General features: G+C 31.2%; 1 protein-coding gene across 1 annotated transcript in view; it reads left to right on the top strand.

Moving 5' to 3' along the window:
* LOC139498534 (replication factor C subunit 1-like) overlaps nt 1–17303 on the top strand; it is a 39986-nt gene that overhangs the window by 393 nt on the left and 22290 nt on the right. The window contains exons 2-8 of the mRNA XM_071286959.1: nt 1474–1869; nt 2224–2317; nt 3196–3285; nt 4024–4217; nt 11455–11562; nt 15106–15154; nt 16708–16811. Of these exons, the coding sequence (XP_071143060.1) occupies nt 1474–1869; nt 2224–2317; nt 3196–3285; nt 4024–4217; nt 11455–11562; nt 15106–15154; nt 16708–16811 (1035 nt within the window). The remainder of the gene's footprint in view (nt 1–1473; nt 1870–2223; nt 2318–3195; nt 3286–4023; nt 4218–11454; nt 11563–15105; nt 15155–16707; nt 16812–17303) is intronic.

Genomic DNA, 17303 nt, shown 5'->3' with positions numbered 1-17303 from the left:
TTTTCACATATTTATTAATTTTCAAATATTCAAGTTACAAAAAAAATTATTTAAACAAACTTCGTCCCCATTCACAGGTAATGCCTGCATCATATTATAAATTGCAATAACTTGTTTCCAAATCCACTATAGGCATTACCTGTGAATGGGGATGAAGTTTGTTTAATTAATTGTTTTTGTAACTTGAATATTTGAAACGGAAATACCATAACGTTTCCGATTTTGGTTCTGTTGTTAGGGATTTTACTTGTGACGTTATTTAAGTTATGATGTCATATTCAATGTATACAAAGAAACGCAATGGATCAGGTAACGTTTATTCATACCAAAGACAAAGAATGATTAAAAATAAAATATTGGTATTGTGTTCCTTGAGTTCCTATATTTTACTAGTCTCATCAAAGTCTCACGACAACAAGACTGGAAGAAGGAAGTAGAGTTATGTGTTCTGCACAGATCCTGAAATTAAAAAACGCAACAAAAAAAAATTGAACGATTTTGAGTTCATTAGTACAATGAAAAATTAGGAAAATTTTCCAGATTTTTTTTTTTTTTTTTTTTTTTTTATTGAATTTTCTACTGTAATAAGGGACTTCGTCCCCATATTAATCCATTTCTACCTTAGGGGTGTGAGTGCTGCCTCATATTTAAATTCTACAAGGGTGGTTTTTCCTAGCAGGTCCTTATGTTATTTTTTGACTATTAGCAGACCATAGAGTTACGCAAAATAAAAAAATAAAAATAAGGACCATAAGAGTTATGGTTCCGCAGCTAGTTTTTTACATGTAAGAAATATGGCTCTCTCTTGCATGTAACACGGGTGAGCAATTTATCGTCCCCTTCCAACTATCATCATTTCTCAAGACCATACTCGCAAATGGTGTCAATGGAGAGCCGAAAATTCAATTCATGAAAATTTCTCCCTGTATCAGGGATTTTTACAAATGTACCAGGAACCTTTGTGTTATTAGTCCGATGCGCTAACAACTTCACGATGGCTCTCACAGTCAAAATGATATGGCTAAACCTTTTACAAATAACATGTTACGTGGTCATATATATCAAAGTCAATAGAAAACTCAGCTTCCTAAAACAAAACCTGAATAACAGATTTCTTCTGTACAGGAAAATGCATTAAAGACTTGTAAGACCAAACAGAATACACTAGTATTATATAGTTAAAGTCATATGAAACTTCAAATTAAAAAAGAAATATGCATATTTTTTTGACGATCATAGAAATTTATGAGAAAAAAGGGATAAAATAGTGCACAGAACACTAAGTTTATGATATATGTATGCATTGGTTCAATAATTGAATTAACATTATTTTTCGATGGTCACTTGTTTCATATAACTATAGCACATGATCATGCTTTTTATTCAGACAAATTACAAAACATTTATCTTTTATAAATATCTAACGAAACATGCACACATGTTTTACGCAAAATTGATGTATGTTCTTTTCAGGATATTAGAAACTTCTTTGGAGCTCCAAAAGTAACAAAGAACAGCAAAGAAGTACAAAAAGATGAAACTTCTTCCAAACCTGTTAAAAATGACAAAGGGAGTGCATCCAAGTCACGCAGCAAATTAGAAAAACAAAATTCCAAGGATAGAGAAAAAAAAGTAACACCAAACAAACAGGAAAGCAAAAGCAAGAAAACACCTCAGGCATCCAAAAATGAAAGTAAGAAAATTGAATCTAATAAAAAGACAATTATTCAAATAGATGAAGATGAAGATGAAAACGGGAACTTTTCAACGAAGACAAAATCGAGAGACAAACGTCAGTCCAGAGATCTGTTTATTGACAGTGATGATGATAAAACTCCAAAGAAAGCTTCAAAAAGGAAGAAAAAACAAGTACGTAGAAATATAAAAATGTTATTTTAAGATAAAAAAAAAAAAGAGCAATGTGAATGATGTGAGAAGATAACTATGAAATATCACAAACAGAATTGAAGGACCAAACAATGACAATTGTAAATAGAAAATGGCTTGAAAAGACTAAAATTATTCTATTCTGCCTATGCCTGCCGCACAAGATAAATATTTATTGCATATAAAGAGTAATCATAATCCTAAAATCAACCCCTCAAAAAATACAAATTTATTCCCTTTTTCAGATTTCTTCTTTTATATATGTTTGTCTAATTCATTATAGTTTTTTGATGTTGAAAGTTTCCATTGCCATGATTGCCATGCACTTTATTTCAGATAAGCAGTGATGATGAAGAATCTGAAGAAGTTATCAAACCATCAAGTAAAAAGTCAATGTCGAAGAGGAAGTCACACAGGGTCTTAGATTCAGGTGTGTATACATTATATAAACAGGATAAAAATTAGAAAATAGGAAAATGATACAAAAACATGAAAGAAATAGTTAATCATGCTGTAATTCTCGTTATGTGTAAAAAAAATATAAGCAAATGTCAAATTATTCACTGTCCAAAATTTGTTAAGACAATTTGTACTTCTACTGTCTGTAAATATTGATAGTTCAATTGGTATTTCATTGGTTGAAAATATTCAATATTTAATGTGCGTATTGTTATGCGTTTACTTTTCTACATTGGTTAGAGGTATAGGGGGAGGGTTGAGATCTCAAAAACATGTTTAACCCTGCCGCAATTTTGCGCCTGTCCCAAGTCAGGAGCCTCCGGCCTTTGTTAGTCTTGTATTTTTTTAATTTTAGTTTCTTGTGTACAATTTAGAAATTAGTATGGCGTTCATTATCACTGGACTAGTATATATTTGTTTAGGGGCCAGCTGAAGGACGCCTTCGTGTGCGGGAATTTCTCGCTACATTGAAGACCTGTTGGTGACCCTCTGCTGTTGTTTTTTATTTGGTCGGGTTGTTGTCTCTTTGACACATTCCCCATTTCCATTCTCAATTTTAATATGACATTGAGCAAAAGATTTATTGTTTTCTGAAGCATGAATCATGAAGCATGAAACCAAGTTACTATAGGCATCTAAAACAGATTTTCGTATTATTTTTATTAAGATATCTTCATATCTTCCTAAGGCAACATATAATATTACATACTTATTTTAAAGATAACTTGATGTAACAACGACTGCTTTTATCTGAAACCTAGCTATATGTCAATAATGAATAAAAAACATCCAAAAATATTTATCAGACAGCTAGGTTTAAATATAATTGAATAAATGATTTCTTGACAGATGATGAAGAAGATCCAATTCCACAATCAGACAAGAAATCTAGAAAGAAAGGAGGTAAAAAGGCTGGTCCTATTTACCTTGATGAATCAGGTTGGTACATTCTGCCATGATTTTATTGATGTACATGTACTTTGACACTGATATGAAAATTGGTTGTACATTGATGATAAATGAACAATATCTTACTACTTAACACGTATAACTCACTTCTTTTAAAACTGGAAAGCATGTCATGTCAATCTTTAATCCTCTTACAGTGCTCCAATGCTCAACTTTGTGTATTTTAAAATAACACTTTGCACTACTTTGCACTTTTCTGTGGGGCACCATTTGTGTCTCCAAGAGACAATAATATCTCAAAGAAAGTCCTACATTGACTTTGTTATAAAAAAGTTATAGTGGAATGTAGTGGAATCACTTTGTCTAGTTTACAATACCTCTATTGTATCTGCACACCCTTACATACAATGTAATAAGTAAATCTTATTTTCTTTTCTGGGATAAGCAAAAATAAGGATGTTTTCTGGTTAATGTCTCACTGATTGCTGGCCACTGTCCATGAAACTACTTTGTAAAAACCAGATAAAGACAAAGAAGTTTACATCTATCTTAAATTTTAACCTATGTAAGACCTACAACTATCTTTTTTTACATAGAAAAAATATGCAGTGACTTGTAGACTGAAGATATAAAACAATCCTTGATATATATATTATTCTACGTTCATTTTATCATTGTAAATGTAGAGGAAATGAGTCCTTTGCTCCAAAAAAGTAAAATCCACTTTAAAGTTAAGAAATCATGCTAACATTCTTATTTATTTTCAAGATGAAGAAAAAAGAAAGAAGTCTACATTAAATGCCTACTTTAAAACACCTAGTCCACAAAAGTCTAAACCAAAAGAAGAGGTGAAGAAACAAGACAGTAATGTAAAAAGAACCCCTGTCAGTGTGTCAGATTTCTTTGGTGGTGGATCAGTAAAAAGAACAGAAAGACCAACTGTTGTCAGTAAAAGAAAATTGGTAGGAATATAATTGTTTTGGGGTTCGACATTGCATCAAATGCACCAAAATATTTATTGTACAAGCATAAGGTCATGTCACACAATTTATTGATGATATGTTAATTAGATATTTTTAAGTTACATTATGTTGTGTATTTGAAAGACCATATTTGTATAGAAAACTTTTTTTTAATTAAGAATTACACAAGTAGCAATTAACTTAAGGGGGTGTTCCATGTAAACTTACATGGTACCCAGGAAAAGCACTTTAAAAATGGGGTAACAACCTATAGAGGCAATTAAAATTTCACTTACATTTCCACAATATAAAAAAATAGATTACCCACCCATAGTTGTGATTTGGAAGTACCTTTGCTGGATCCCATGTATGTTTTTAGGGAACATCCCTGAAAATAGGTTCAACTATAAACGTACAAATCATGAACAAAAGGAGGTAACTCATATTCATATTTGTAATTTGCCAAACTCAATACAGTTCAGAGTTGCAAAATGAAAGCAATCTTTACCCTTCAGTGCTAAAAAAGAATTTGATTGTTTCATATGAATGACATTTGGGATTTTCTGGGATGTAAGCTTTTTATACGACCGCAAAATTTAGTTTTCGCACTCTAACTTTAGTAAAAGTGAATGGAAATCTATGAAATTTTAACACAAGGTTTATGACCACAAAAGGAAGGTTGGTATTGATTTTGGGAGTTTTGGTCCCAACATTTTAGGAATTAGGGGCCAAAAAGGGCCCAAATAAGCATTTTCTTGGTTTTCGCACTATAACTTTAGTTTAAGTTAATAGAAATCTATGAAATTTTGACACAAGGTTTATGACCACAAAAGAACGGTTGGGATTGATTTTGGGAGTTTTGGTTTCAACAGTTTAGGAATTAGGGGCCAAAAAAGGGCCCAAATAAGCATTATTCTTGGTTTTCGCACAATAACTTTAGTTTAAGTAAATAGAAATCAATGAAATTTAAACGCAATGTTAATGACTACAAAAGGAAGGTTGATATTCATTTTGGGAGTTTAGGTCCCAACAGTTTAGGAATTAGGGGCCAAAAAGGGACCCAAATAAGCATTTTTCTTGGTTTTCGCACCATAACGTTAGTATAAGTAAATAGAAATCTATGAAATTTAAACACAAGGTTTATGACCATAAAAGGAAGGTTGGTATTGATTTTCAGAGTTTTGGTCCCAACAGAATAAGGGGCCCAAAGGGTCCAAAATTAAACTTTGTTTGATTTCATCAAAATTGAATAATTGGGGTTCTTTGATATGCCGAATCTAACTGTCATGACTGTGTATGTAGATTCTTAACTTTTGGTCCCGTTTTCAAATTGGTCTACATTAAGGTCCAAAGGGTCCAAAATTAAACTTAGTTTGATTTTGACAAAAAATGAATCAGTTAAGTTCTTTGATATGCTGAATCTAAAAATGTACTTAGATTCTTGATTATTGGCCCAGTTTTCAAGTTGGTCCAAATCGGGGTCCAAAATTAAACTTTGTTTGATTTCATCAAAAATTGAATAAATGGGGTTCTTTGATATACCAAATCTAACTGTGTATGTAGATTCTTCATTTTTGGTCCTGTTTTCAAATTGGTCTACACTAAAGTCCAAAGGGTCCAAAATTAAACTTAGTCTGATTTTAACAAAAATTGAAATCTTGGGGTTCTTTGATATGCTGAATCCAAAAATGTACTTAGATTTTTTATTATGGGCCCAGTTTTCAAGTTGGTCCAAATCAGGATCTAAAATTATTATATTAAGTATTGTGCAATAGCAAGTCTTTTCAATTGCACAGTATTGTGCAATGGCAAGAAATATCTAATTGCACAATATTGTGAAATAGCAAATTTTTTTTTAATTAGAGTTATCTTTCTTTGTCCAGAATAGTAAGCAAGAAATATCTAATTGCAAAATATTGTGCAATAGCAAGATTTTTTTTTAATTGGAGTTATCTTTCTTTGTCCAGAATCAACTTAAATCTTTGTTATATACAATATACAATGTATATTCACTTTTTACTACCAACTGATAAATTAAAATAATCTTTACCATTCAGTGATAACAAGCAGTTTTTTTACATCTTAATATTTTATGATGTATTTAAATGAGTAGTTATTGTTGCAAACTCCATTAGAAATTTTAATTGAGATTAGTTTTGGAATAAGGGAAAGGGGGATGTGATTAAAAAAATTGGGTTCAATTTTTCTCATTTGAAATTTCATAAATAAAAAAGAAAATTTCTTCAAACATTTTTTTGAGAGGATTAATATTCAACTGTTCAACATAGTGAATTGCTCTAAGAGAAAACAAAAATTTTAAGTTCATAAGAACACATTCATTCTGTGTCAGAAACCTATGCTGTGTCAACTATTTAATTACAATCCAAATTTAGAGCTGAATCCAGCTTGAATGTTGTGTCCATACTTGCCCCAACCGTTCAGGGTTCAACCTCTGCGGTCGTATAAAGCTACGCTCTGCGGAGCATCTGGTTGGTCCTGTTTTCAAATTGGTCTACACTAAAGTCCAAAGGGTCCAAAATTAAACTTAGTCTGATTTTAACAAAAATTGAAATCTTGGGGTTCTTTGATATGCTGAATCCAAAAATGTACTTAGATTTTTTATTATGGGCCCAGTTTTCAAGTTGGTCCAAATCAGGATCTAAAATTATTATATTAAGTATTGTTGCAATAGCAAGTCTTTTCAATTGCACAGTATTGCGCAATGGCAAGAAATATCTAATTGCACAATATTGTGAAATAGCAAATTTTTTTTTAATTAGAGTTATCTTTCTTTGTCCAGAATAGTAAGCAAGAAATATCTAATTGCTAAGTATTGTGCAATAGCAAGATTTTTTTTTTAATTGGAGTTATCTTTCTTTGTCCAGAATCAACTTAAATCTTTGTTATATACAATATACAATGTATATTCACTTTTTACTACCAACTGATAAATTAAAATAATCTTTACCATTCAGTGATAACAAGCAGTTTTTTTACATCTTATTTCCTTATCTTATCTAAAATATTTTTAGATAATGTATGTTGGACATTTGCCAGACATGACTATGATGTCATTTTCTATTTTTATTTGCCAATAACTTTATGTAAATAACTTCATTGGAAATTTGCCAATATAAATTGTTGCTGATGAAGTTTTTTTTATTGGTTTATACAATAAACAATGTATATTCACTTTTACTACCAACCAATCTTTACCATTCAGTGATAACAAGCACTTTATTTTACATTTTAATATTTTATGATGTATTTAAAAGAGTAGTTATTGTTGCAAACTCCATTAGAAATTTGAATTGATATCAGTTTTGGAAAAAGGGAAACGGGGATGTGAAAAAAGGGGGGGGGGGTTAAATTTTTCTCATTTCAGATTTCATCAATAAAAAGAAAATTTCTTCAAACATTTTTTTGAGAGGATTAATATTCAACAGCATAGTGAATTGCTAAAAGGCAAAAACAAACTTTTAAGTTCATTAGACCACATTCATTCTGTGTCAGAAACCTATGCTGTGTCAACTATTTAATTTTAGATTTAAAAAGTTTGAAGAAGAAATCTTTAATTGTAAAATTTGTAAAATCTTGACATTTGTTTTGTGTAAAAAAAAAACATGTAATGTCAAAAATTTGATTACAATCCAAATTCAGAGCTGTATCACGCTAGAATGTTTTGTCCATACTTGCCCCAACTGTTCAGGGTTCGACCTCTGCGGTCGTATAAAGCTGCGCCCTGCAGAGCACCTGGTTATTAATCTTCCTATATATTAAAAGTTCTAGTATTTTAGTCTGGATCTTATTTTTTGGCCAATGAATGACATCTGGAAAAATGATTTAAACACATGTACTTGACATTTTATAACGCTGTCTGCAAAAGAAACAAATAAAGTTAAAAATTATGGAATGCCCTTTTACCCAAGATGTATTACAAAAGTATGTTGGCAGATTTAAGTTTTATATAGATGCAGGGATAGAATTTAGTTTAAAATGTTGTTTAGACCACAGGTCTAGAGTAAATTTGTTTAGTCTAGCCCTGATAAAAATAACCTGACCCAAACCTGCTAGGGGCGTTTGGGGGCATGCCCTCCTTGAACATTTTTCATAACTACATTAAATTCAATTTCCTGCTTTCTGAGACCATTCTGAATGCAAAATGAGGTCTCATAATAGCCAATTTATGGACTCTCAAAAAAGAAAGAAATGGAAAATAATTAAGATAATTACATTTTATTCATTTTTAGCTCACCTGGCCTAAAAGGCCATGTGAGCTTTTCTCATCACTTGGTGTCCGTCGACGTCGTCGTCGTCTGTCGTCGTTAACAATTTTTCAAACATCTTCTCCTCTGAAACTACTGAATGTATTTGAATGAAACTTAATATGATTGTTCCTTAGTATATCCTGCACAAAATGTGCGCTTCGATTTTTGATCTGTCAAAAAACATGGCCGCCGTTACTTAAAATTGAACATAGGGGTCAAATGCAGTTTTTGGCTTATATCTCAAAAAGGAAAGCATTTAGAGCAAATCTGACATGGGGTAAAAATGTTCATTAGGTCAAGATCTATCAGCCCTGAAATTTTCAGATGAATCAAACAAACCATTGTTGGGTTGCTGCCACTTAATTGTTAATTTTAAGGAAATTTTGCAGTTTTTGGTCATTATCTTGAATATTATTATAGATAAAGATAAACTGTAAACAGCAAAAAAGATCAGCAAAGTAAGATCTACAAATAAGTTAATATGACCAAAATTGTCAATTGACCCCTTAAGGGGTTATTGTCCTTTAATGACAATTTTTCACAATTTGTTCATCATATTTGCTAACTTTAAAAAATCTTCTCCTCTGAAACTACTGAATGGATTTGGTTAAAACTTAGCATGGTTGTTCCTTAGATTATCCTGCACAAAGTGTGTGCTTTGATTTTTGATCCGTCAAAAAACATGGCCGCCGTTACTTAAAATAGAACATAGGGGTCAAATGCAGTTTTTGGCTTATATCTCAAAAACGAAAGCATTAAGAGCAAATCTGACATGAAGTAAAAATGTTCATTAGGTCAATATCTATCAGCCCTGAAATTTTCAGATGAATCAAACATCCAATTGTTGGGTTGCTGCCACTTAATTGGTAATTTTAAGGAAATTTTGCAGTTTTTGGTCATTATCTTGAATATTATTATAGATAAAGATAAACTGTAAACAGCAAAAAAGATCAGCAAAGTAAGATCTACAAATAAGTTAATATGACCAAAATTGTCAATTGACCCCTTAAGGGGTTATTGTCCTTTAATGACAATTTTTCACAATTTGTTCATCATATTTGCTAACTTTAAAAAATCTTCTCCTCTGAAACTACTGAATGGATTTGGTTAAAACTTAGCATGGTTGTTCCTTAGATTATCCTGCACAAAGTGTGTGCTTTGATTTTTGATCTTTTAAAAAACATGGCCGCCATTACTTAAAATAGAACATAGGGGTCAAATGCAGTTTTTGGCTTATATCTCAAAAACGAAAGCATTAAGAGCAAATCTGACATGAAGTATAAATGTTCATTAGGTCAATATCTATCTGCCCTGAAATTTTCAGATGAATCAAACATCCAATTGTTGGGTTGCTGCCACTTAATTGGTAATTTTAAGGAAATTTTGCAGTTTTTGGTCATTATCTTGAATATTATTATAGATAAAGATAAACTGTAAACAGCAAATATGATCAGCAAAGTAAGATCTACAAATAAGTCAATTTGACCAAAATTGTCAATTGACCTCTTTAGGAGTTATTGCCCTTTAAAGACTTTTTTCACAATTTGTTCATCATGTTGACTTACTTTGAAAAATCTTCTCTTATGAAACTGCTGTATCAATTTCAGCCAAACTTAGGCTAAATGAGTTTCAGAGTTTCAGAGTATCTAGTATAAATTTTATATTTCATTTCCTTTTATGTCAAGAAACATAGCTCCTATGGCTAAAATAGAACATAGGAGAAAATGATTTTTTTTTGCTTTTGAAGAAAATAGGACGATTCAAAGAACATTTAAATAAATTGAAAAGCCAAAATAATCATTGATGAGAGATTAAACCAAAAAAATTCAGGTGAGCGATTCAGGCTCTTGAGAGCCTCTTGTTTTTATTTATCCTCTGGGTTGAGTTCAATGCCTGTTTTTTCTGATGAAATATCCTGATCATTTTGGATTTCCTCCTCCATGTTATTTTATTGGACAAAAGTCTTGATCTCTAAACATTTTTTGTCTGTTTCATTATGCTGAAACCTCATTCTGAACTTTCAGACAGTATTGATACAAATGAAATTGACCTCAGCTTGTATCATCACTGCCTGCAAGTTCAGCTATTGCAGAACAAGTTTTCAGTATAATGAAATTCCCTCTCCTGTCTATTTTTCTTTTGCCCTCTGGTTTTTTAGCTCCTGTTAAGGCCAAAAAAAATATATGTCTGTTTCCTGTTTCCCGACCGACCCTGACTCAAAGCCCCCGACCCTAGATCTTTTTATTCATTTCCGGAAAAAATTCGTTTCCGGTCCGGAAAAATTCGTTTCCGATCCAGATCCGTAATTTACTATACACAAACAATCGAAATGGCTGCTCCCTGCACAAATGTGCTACAATTAAGGTTTAAAAAATGTCGGCACTGGAGGATTATTCAATTAAAGCTTCTTTAAAGAGATTAAATGATTTTGGGGTACAGGACCCTAACCAAACATGACATTTAACCATCTGCAAATCTGACATGGAGTGCAAAAATAATAAAAAAAAAAAAAAAAAAAAAAAAAAAAAAAATCCTGACCTACCGACCCTGATTTTTTTGCCTTGGAAGCAGGAAACAGACATATCTTTTTTTTTGGCCTAAACACTTCCACATTGTTTACTTTAAATAATTTAGTGAGTTGTAACCTTGAACTTGATCATAGTCAAATACGCTCTTTAATATTTAAAAGAACAATCTTATTTAAAGCATCGATAGGACCACCATTTTTTTAATCAAACACCACATGGCACTGAATTTCTGGAAATTGAAAATCGTAAATTTTCTAGACACATATGATGAAACAACTTATCCTAGACTGACCGCAATTCTTCTAGCCTTGGGCTATCGGTCCTGCATTAATTTAGAACCCTGAGATGGTTTTGGATCATTTAGACAGACTGCTTGATATTTAACATCAACAACATATAGTAATGGCTGACAATTTGAATGTTTTAATACTTTATGTACAGGAGGAAGATGAAGAAGAGAAAGACAAGTTTGATGATATGGAAATGCATGATGATGATGACTTCTTGAAAACTTTAGAAGATTTAGATGAAGCAAGACCACCTAAAAAGGTACATTTTCTGTTTAAGATGATTGATAACGTAGTTGTATTTTGATCATGGATGTCAACATTTTAGTTTCTGGACAAAATCTTTTGAGCAATTTTATAATTAGAAATATCTTTACCAACCTTGAAGACCTTTTTATTTTGTGGCCAAAGGTCAGAGTCACAACAGCTATTGATAGACTGACTTTTGGTTTTTTAGGATATGTCTGTTGAACTATATATCCAGGCTGAAGACAAATTTACAAAATACTCTTCTCTACCGTACTACTTTAACCTATGTTGATCGTGTGTTTTTGTACAGATAGCAGAGCAATCTTTCTTGTTAAGGGGGCTCGCGGGTCTAAATCAATTTTTTTTATTTAATATAGGATTTCGCTATATTTTTCTATAAATGAACTTTATCTTATACTAAATATGAAAATGAAATAAAAAAATGGGGTCACCGTTCATTTACGCTCACAATCTGCCGTCGAAAGAAGCATACATTTTTGTTAATGTCCTTTTTTTCTGTTGAACTAATAGGAGAAAAAGCGGTAATATCGAAATAAAAAAGAACTAAATTACAGAAATCGCCTAAATTTTACAATTATTTAGTTTATGTACAGCTTATTCGAAAACAACAATAAAAAATATAGGTCACCGATGAGTTAAAAAAGATGTTTCAATTTTAATACCAAAAAATGGCATTTTTGCACCAAAGGGAGATAATTTGGAGCTTTTTCGATGATATATACATTTTAAAAGTCACCTGGGGCCAACACGAATTGATTTTTTTGAATGACTTTTGTTCCATATGATAAAGTAACAACTACTAAAGGTAATTAATAAATTTTGTAATGAAAAATAAATGTTTAATTTTTAGTGGAAGAAGACGTCAAGTCTTCTGAAGACTTAAGGGGCTGACCTTTGGCATTGAGCCTCCGTATGCCGCATTCGTTTCGTGTATTACAATTTCATAACAACTTAAGATTCCTGACACCGATTTTTACACATGATTAGGCATCTGAATCATTTAATTTGTAAATTAGGATTGAAAAACAATCACTATCGTAAATATGACCCTATTATTTATGTAAATTATCAGATTTCATCTCATCCACATGAACGTTATTTGTTTACTTGTCACAGGATGTTTTAACTGTAGATATTTGTATTACGCATGCGTGAATTTGGTATCGGGACAACTCGCCCTGTTTACAAGTTCGCCCTTGAAGTTACGAATTTGCAATCCTGCAGACAAAAAGATTTTGGTTTTTTTTTGTAAATAAAAAGGACATATTTCTTATTAAATTGTTGTCTTAATTCATTGTTTTCCTTTGTCATGTGAATTAGATGCCCTTCTACTCCAAATGGTTTGAATCTATTTATAAAATTATTCAAGACTCAGTTGACAAGAGCAATACGTTGCTGTTTGGAGAATGTGATTAAAATCTAAGCTCATAGAAAAAGAAATATAATTGAAACTCAATGTACCTCCTTCTGAAGAATGTATTGCAATATAAATATAAATTCCTTTTGACAAGAGAAATCTGACTTTTGTCAGAAATATTTTTTTCACATGTGCAAAGGTAATCACGTGTATCGGCCATATTGGTTTGTTTACAACTATGTGAAGAACCATGACCTAAACATAAATAGTCTCTGAAAGCGTAAACTTCAAGCAATACTATTTTATCAATCATGAATATTTTCATAAATTTAAATTTGATTATTTAAAGAAATAAAATTATAACAATTACGATTTTTGATAAGAAATTCTACACAGACATGCTTTAATCTATTTATAGCCAAATTAGTTTACCTGTGTGAAAATGTAAATAATTTGTTTACTTAACAAGTAAAGACAAACTATGGATGGAAGATAATAATTTACATAAATACATTTAATTGATTTTAATAAATATAGGATTTAAAAACTGCAAGTGGAAACAAATTTATTCATTAGCTACATAATCAGCTGATAATTTTATTTCACAAACATCGTGGTGATGTTATTGATAAAAATCACTCCATCAATCCTCCAGCCCTTTCACATATTAAGCAATAGATCTACTTATTATTGTAGAATATTTAATGAATATACATTCATCGTCTTATTGAATATATCGGGTAAATCAGATATTCTTAGCTGACAATCTGGGTATCCCATTGCCGGAGTCTACTGTACTACCAAAAACATGATAAAGATAGTAAATAGAATTTTTTCACTAATTTATTGACAATTTATTGACATAATACTGGTTGTAACATATTTTTTTTTTGTATTTAGGTTGGGACCCCCCACCCCCACCCCAATTATGAGTGGTGTCCCTTAAATGAGGGACTGTCCCTAAAACAAGGGGTCATTTTACTGTTGAAAAAAAATAAAGTACATTTTGAAGATTTTTATTAAACTCAAAAGTGGGAAAATTCATATTTGGAACAACTTTTCTAAATGAGGGGTCAAATTATTAAAAAAGATATAAGTTTAGAAACAACAAAAAATTCTTTTGACATGTTTTGACTATTCAGTACTTAATAGATGCATAGTTCTTGGGGAAAAGTTTCATCAAATAATATGAATATAAATGACTTTTTTGGTGCTCATTTTTTACAGTGGGTTATACTGATCTTCCAGTTAGGTTAATCTCATTTGGAGTGTTGTTCCCAACCTGTTAAAGGTCCATCTTTGTGCATAATTTAAAATTGGAAATTTCAACAAGCATCTAATATTCTTACTCTGGAAAATAAACCCTGGTCTGCTAGCTTCATGTATATTTTTTTCTACCGAATTAAAACTAGAATCATGCAAACAGACTTAAGAAAAAGGCATGCAAATACATATGTATGACACTTTTTCTAGACAATCCAGATCGTGCAAAATACATCGCTTAAAATTGTAACCTTTAAAAAAAAATTTGTGCAGGAAAAACCCATATGGGAATTGGGAACTTTCAAAAGTTGGCGGGTATGTAACGAGCCTTACTTTTTTAAGCTCCATTTGTGGGCAATATGTTTTCTAGTCTGTCCGTCCGTCCTGCTTCTGGTTATAAAGTTTATGGTCGAGGTAGTTTTTGATGAAGTTGAAATCCAATCAACTTGAAACTTAGTACACATGTGTTCCTTATGATATGATCTTCTTAATTTTACTGCCAAATTAAAGATTTTACCTAATTTTCATAGTCAACTGAACATAGAAAATGATTGTACGGATGGGAAATCCATGTACTTATGACCTTTTCTTGTTTGAAGAAAAAAAATACATTATAACGATAATGGAACAAAGCAGCCTGGGTTAGTGGGTCTGCTTTTATGGTAATTCAAGTTACCTTTTATTCACCTTCTTCCACTTCAGAGCTATCAGCTCTTTGATTTTCTGAAAATCTTATACCCGCGAGCCTCCTTAATCTAATTTCTGAGATAATTAAAATCTCCTTAATTCTAACAAGATGAATATTGAAACATTTATTTAGTTTTTATCTTTTTCTATTAGAAAAGTGCAGGAAAACCTGGTGTGTTCTATTTTTATTAGTGTCAGTACTTTTCATTGTTATGTCACTTTTTACAGGCAAGAGTTGATTCACCAGAAAAAGAAAAATCAACATCAAAACCAGCAGGTAAGATATTAAAATGTATTCATTTATTATGCCCCACCTACAATAGTAGAGGGGCATTATGTTTTCTGGTCTGTACGTCCATCTGAGGGTCCCGCTTCAGGTTAAAGTTTTTGGTCAAGGTAGTTTTGATGAAGTTAAAGTCCCTATATATGATATGATCTTTCTAATTTTAATGCCAAATTAGAGTTTTGACCCCCAACTTTACAGTTCACTGAACATAGAAAATGATAGTGCGATTGGGGCATTTGTGTACTATGTACACATTCTTGTTTTTTATAAAATCATATTTCAGTTAGTGTTGATTCATTATTATTCGTCAGGTACCAATTTTGTGAACCACGAAATTAAATTTTCAACGAATGACAAATTTTGTATAGGCTTGTATGCAGACCTTAAATGTCCATGATCATGCAAGTTTTAATTCATACACGAAAATTGGTACCAACGACAATCAATGAATCCACAGTATTGTATACTATTGAAGAGTAGAGTGGGGGGCACATATTCGCCAGGAACACAATTTCGCCGTTTTATGATTTTGAGGTGTAAACACTTCAAAGGGTGGCTGAAATGGAAGAAATATGCCGATAAATTATAATTTTATGACAAATATGATTATTTTTTAAACTTAGACAAAATTGCGGCACATACTGCAAAGGACAGAAAAACGGACAACGATTTTCAGTCAATTTCCTGAATGAAAAACACGATTTTCAAAGAAGTTTTTCTTAGTAATTTTTGGACTAATTGGCCTAAATTTCTGTTTTTTACATCTTTGAATTGTCTGCTGTTCATCTAAAATGAAATTTATTTGATAAATATTATATAAAGCTTCAGTTATTTGGTTTTAAATAGATGTGTAAAAACGGCGAATATGTGTCCCCTGTTGACAAAACATCAGGAAATTTCAAACACTTAACTTTACAGGTGATTATTTTCAAACAAACATGTTTTCAAGCTTAAGAATGTTTTGCTTTTGAAGATATCTTCATATAGAAATATCAGTATACTTCAAAAACATATAGACCTGAACATAAACTGCAGAAAACATGGAAAGATATGGCGAAAATGAGCACCCCCTCTACAAGACAACAAATTCTTATAAGAAAAGTATTTGGATGAACACTTCACTTGTGTGATTTAAACAAACATTGTGTGACATCCTGTGGTCAAGTAGGGAAACATATCTTCTAATGGAGAACTGTAGACATAAGATTCATGAATATAGTTTACCGAGAAGACTGTACAGGGCTTTAATTCAGAAAAAAAACACAATTCTTAACACTAATTCAGAAAAAAACCCAGAATGATTTATACTATATCAGAAAAAAAACCAGAATAGTTTAAACTTTACACTATTTCAGAGAAAAACAGAAAAAAGTTATTCTTATTCAGAAAAAAACAACAATAATGTATACTCGTAGAAAAAAAATGGAATAATTTACACATGAGACTTAATCATGTTAGTTTAAGATAACAACATTTTACTGTTTTATAATAAAATTAAATTCAGTATTTGAATGACAATTACACACTTACATATACTTTTTCAGGCACAATAGCCAGCAAACTTGCAGCAAAAGCTAAATTCCTTGTGGAAGAAACGCCAGAGAAATCCAAGTCAAAAGACATATCCGGTCAAGAGACAGAAAAGAAGGTTATATTTTAATCAAATTATTATCTCTTCAACCAATTAGTTAATCTTTAAACTTCAACATTGAATTTTTCAGTATAATTTAAAAAAAAAAAAAAAAAGGATAATAGATATAAGAAAATCCAGTGCAGGTCCCTGTTCTTTTTCTTGCATTATATTGTGGATTCAGTATTTTTTATTGTCTGGAAACTTTTTTTAGGTTTACCCTCATATGGAAAGCTCAAATTCTAACATTTGAAAGCCAAGGATGAATATAAATACCTTAAAACATGAGGAGCAATATGATTCAGAGTTACTTAAAAGTAGTCACTCAGCTACGATCAATGTTGTTTGAGAGTGTTTAAATTACTCATTATGTTATAAGTTTAAGTTTTTCTGTATAAATTGTAACTAGTGATAGTAAGTGATTTACAATATTTAGGTACAGATTTACTTCCTGGTCTCTTTTGATTAAACTTAGTAAAACTCTATTGTGAAACACCCACATTTACCAGC

This window comes from Mytilus edulis, chromosome 12 (genome assembly GCF_963676685.1).
Source record: "Mytilus edulis chromosome 12, xbMytEdul2.2, whole genome shotgun sequence".
NCBI classification, from domain to species: Eukaryota; Metazoa; Mollusca; class Bivalvia; order Mytilida; family Mytilidae; genus Mytilus; species Mytilus edulis.
Note: the sequence above shows the minus strand (reverse complement) of the source record. Positions and strands in the feature narration are given on the sequence as shown.